Source organism: Liolophura sinensis, unplaced genomic scaffold (genome assembly GCF_032854445.1).
Source record: "Liolophura sinensis isolate JHLJ2023 unplaced genomic scaffold, CUHK_Ljap_v2 scaffold_25, whole genome shotgun sequence".
NCBI classification, from domain to species: Eukaryota; Metazoa; Mollusca; class Polyplacophora; order Chitonida; family Chitonidae; genus Liolophura; species Liolophura sinensis.
In genome coordinates, this window is record NW_027017964.1 from 161853 (window position 1) to 165123 (window position 3271).

At 56.1% G+C, this 3271-nt stretch overlaps 1 protein-coding gene across 1 annotated transcript; it reads left to right on the forward strand.

The window, feature by feature from the left end:
- The first annotated feature begins 239 nt into the window (after positions 1–239).
- On the forward strand, positions 240–987 carry LOC135481368 (uncharacterized). The gene is made up of 2 exons (XM_064761193.1): positions 240–929; positions 970–987. Exons 1-2 carry the CDS (start codon positions 240–242, stop codon positions 985–987), a joined length of 708 nt encoding a protein of 235 aa, XP_064617263.1.
- The last annotated feature ends 2284 nt before the right edge of the window (positions 988–3271 follow it).

Here is a 3271-nt window from a genome sequence, read left to right on the forward strand (position 1 = left end):
CTTATATATGCCGTCCGGGAGTTCGCGCCACTTCGTCGTCTCTCGCTTCTCGACTTCTGGCTTCTCGTCGAAGTCTTTATCACTCGGCCACTCTGCCATCTTGCTGCTGCTATGCTATGCTTACGTTTGCTTTGCTTGGCTTTGGGAGATACATACATGTTTCCGTGTCTTAAAATAGGAATTTGCCTACCTGGTACCCAGATATTAGAGCCTTGGGTCTGTACGGGCATGATACCATCATGTCCAAGTTGGCGGATATCTATTACTCCCCTAGGGGCTACTGGAAGGGACTGGCGGCGATCCCCAAGCTAGCCGCTGCTGCCAAAGTGTCAGAAGATACGGCTCGTGCATGGCTAAAGAAGCAAGCTATCTGGCAGATATACCTCCCCCGCCCGAAGCAATTACCGAGACCTCTGTTCGGCGTCGAAACACCGAATGAAGTTCATCAGGCCGATCTTCAGTTTCTGCCGCACGACCGACCGGGGAGAGGTCGTGAGCTGTACAAGTACGCGCTGACAGTGGTTGACGTCGCTTCGCGGTACAAGGAGGCTGAAGCTCTCGCTACGAAAGATTCAAAAGAGGTCGCGGATGCTTTGACCCGTATTTACAAGCGCGGCCCTCTTACATGGCCAAAGCTGTTTCAAGTCGACCCGGGGCGTGAATTCATGGGCGCTGTAAGCCTGTTGCTGGCCAAACACGGTGTATCGGTTAGACGTGGGCGGGTGGATGTGCACAGGGATCAAGGCATTGTAGAGCGTTTCAACCGCACTCTGGCTGAGCGGCTCTTTGGGCATCAGTATGCTCAGGAGCTGTGCCTTCCTCCCGGACACCAGTCCACTGAATGGGTCGCTCGGCTGCCCTCTGTTGTCGCAGCTCTCAATAATGAAGTAACCCGCCTCACCGACAAGAAGCCTAAGGATGCAATCAAGGTAAAGGTTGTAACACAAAAGCCCTCTTCGGTGGTTCCAGGTCGCCCCACAGGACTAGATGAGCGCAAAATCCCGTCAGGTATGGGCGTTCGCTACCTCTACCAGCCAGGCGAACTGGAAGGCGGCCGCCGTCGCGCGACAGACCCTGTATGGTCACTTGAGGTGTACCGGCTGGGGCGCTCTGTCACAAAGCCCAATGAGCCCGTGCTATATTATCTAGACGATACGTCGGATGGTCCGCAACGGGGCTTCGTCCGTGAAGAATTGCTTATAGTACCTCCTGATACTGAGCTTCCCCCTGATGGGGTCCTACAACGGCGTTAACGCTGCTGCGCCTCTTTTCCGGTTACACTCAAGGCAGGTGAGGCGGACGTTGTCACGGGTGTGGCCTCTGCTGTTATCTAGCCGGTCAACGGAGAATTGCTGCGTGTCTTTGGGCTGGTAGGCCCACAGGAGCTTGATGTCGCAAGCTGCGCAGAGATTGCCCTGAGCCTCTTTGAGCGCGAGGACGTGGTCGACCTTCAGGTTGAATCCATCTAGCCCTCTAGCTTGATCCTGACGCTTGTAGGCCACTAGCTTCCTCTGAATGGATTGCCGGGTCTGCTGCTCGGTGGGGGCGGGGACTCCGCTGTCCTCTTTTTTCGCCGGCGCCGGCGCATCACCGAACGAACCTTCCTCTGGGGGACTTGCTACCCTCTGGAGCTGGCTGAGATATTCTACCCGTGAGACGGCGAGGTAAGCCAGGTTGGACCGCTGGAGGTGGTCATCAACGATCCAGACCTTCTTTGGAGCGTGGAGCGTGAGACCCTGGGACGAGTGGACGGTCAATGCATATCCGAGGTGCAAATCTTCGGTGCGTATGGCCCTCCCTGCTGCCTCTATGGTGACGTCCACCACATCGTTGAGAACCAGCTTTTCTCTGATTTCTGTGCCTGGGATGGTGACCTCTATGTTTTGCTTCCGGCTGGCCTTGGGGTGGTACAGCAGGGGCACCGGAGTGTCCTTCCAGCAATCCTTGTGTCGTTGGAATAGGAGCTCCTGCGTTCGGTCACGTACCTTCTGCCTCGAGGTCAAGATAAGATCGCTTGGCTTCCAGACTTCACTAAACCTCTCCCATCCGAGGCATCCGGGTAGAGCTTTTCGCATCTCCTCGCACTGCTTCCGATCCGACTGTAGACGAATTGCTCGCTTGAGGGCCTTCAACGCCTCGTCTTTGGCTCGGTGATCGTGTTTGACCTCTTCATAGTAGTCTGCTGTCTGTACCAACCAGTTATGTGGCATTTCACCTGCAATCGGTGGCGGTTGGCCTTGATCGCCGCAACAGATAACTTGCACACTCCTATTTTCGAGCCAGTTCAGGAACGTCTCCAGAACAGATTGTGGCACAGTGCACACCTCGTCCCAGATGATAACGCGGGGGACGTATTTCTGGCTCATCCTTTCTGGGGTCCAGTCAGTCTGTCCACTCCAGCGGAAGAAGCTGTGATAAGTCTGGGCTTTGACCCCTCTGGCTCGCATCTCCTTGGCCAACCGGTGAGTCGGCGTGAAGACAAGGGGGTCTCTGCGACGGAAGAGCTCGATAGCGCGTGTCGTTTTTCCACTGCCACCACCACCATTAAGGTAACTCAACTGGTGGCGGGTTAGCGGGTCGGTGTAGCGAGGTGCGGTGGAGTCGGGTGTTTGGCATGTGCGCCGCAAGTACTCTGGTTTGGGTAGATAGGCTGCGTGTTCCTGCGGCATGTACATCTGTTCACCCTTATCGCGCCACTGGGCCGGGGCAACCACGGGAAAGTACGGCTCTCCTGGCAGGCATGCATAACAATTTTCATCTCCACAATCACAGAGCCTTTCCGCCACGTACGCATCAACGTCGTTCAGTTTATGCAGCGCCGCCTTCTGGATATAGATGCTGTCGGTGGCCACTCGGACAGCCTCCCCGGGGCTAAATCTTGAAAGCATGGTGATGAGGTTGATGTGGGCGTAGGCCAGCATGGAAGCCCGCAGATGGGCGTACTGAGGCTGTGAGCTGTCGTAGTACGCGAGGATGTGGCCAAGAGGGCACCTTTGAGGGGCACCCACAAGCGTACCATTTTGTCGGGTGTCACGCACAAGGAAGTCTAGCTCTCCCTGGTCGGTGACCAGCCTTCGCGTCATTCTTTTGCCATCGGCCCTGCTACCCTGCGTGAACTTGCCTATGACTGCACAGGCCTGGTCTCGGCTGTCGGGCATCCAGACGTCGGTCTGTTTCCCAAAGGCAAGGATTGCTTCGCGGATTTTGAGGGTTTTCAAGAGACCGGACTGTTCAAGGTATGCGAGCAGCGGTGTTGGTGCCCAGCCCTTCT

Bases quoted from the DNA above. Each gene is read 5' to 3' on its own strand.
- LOC135481368 (XM_064761193.1), top strand. From the start codon at position 240: ATGTCCAAGTTGGCGGATATCTATTACTCCCCTAGGGGCTACTGGAAG.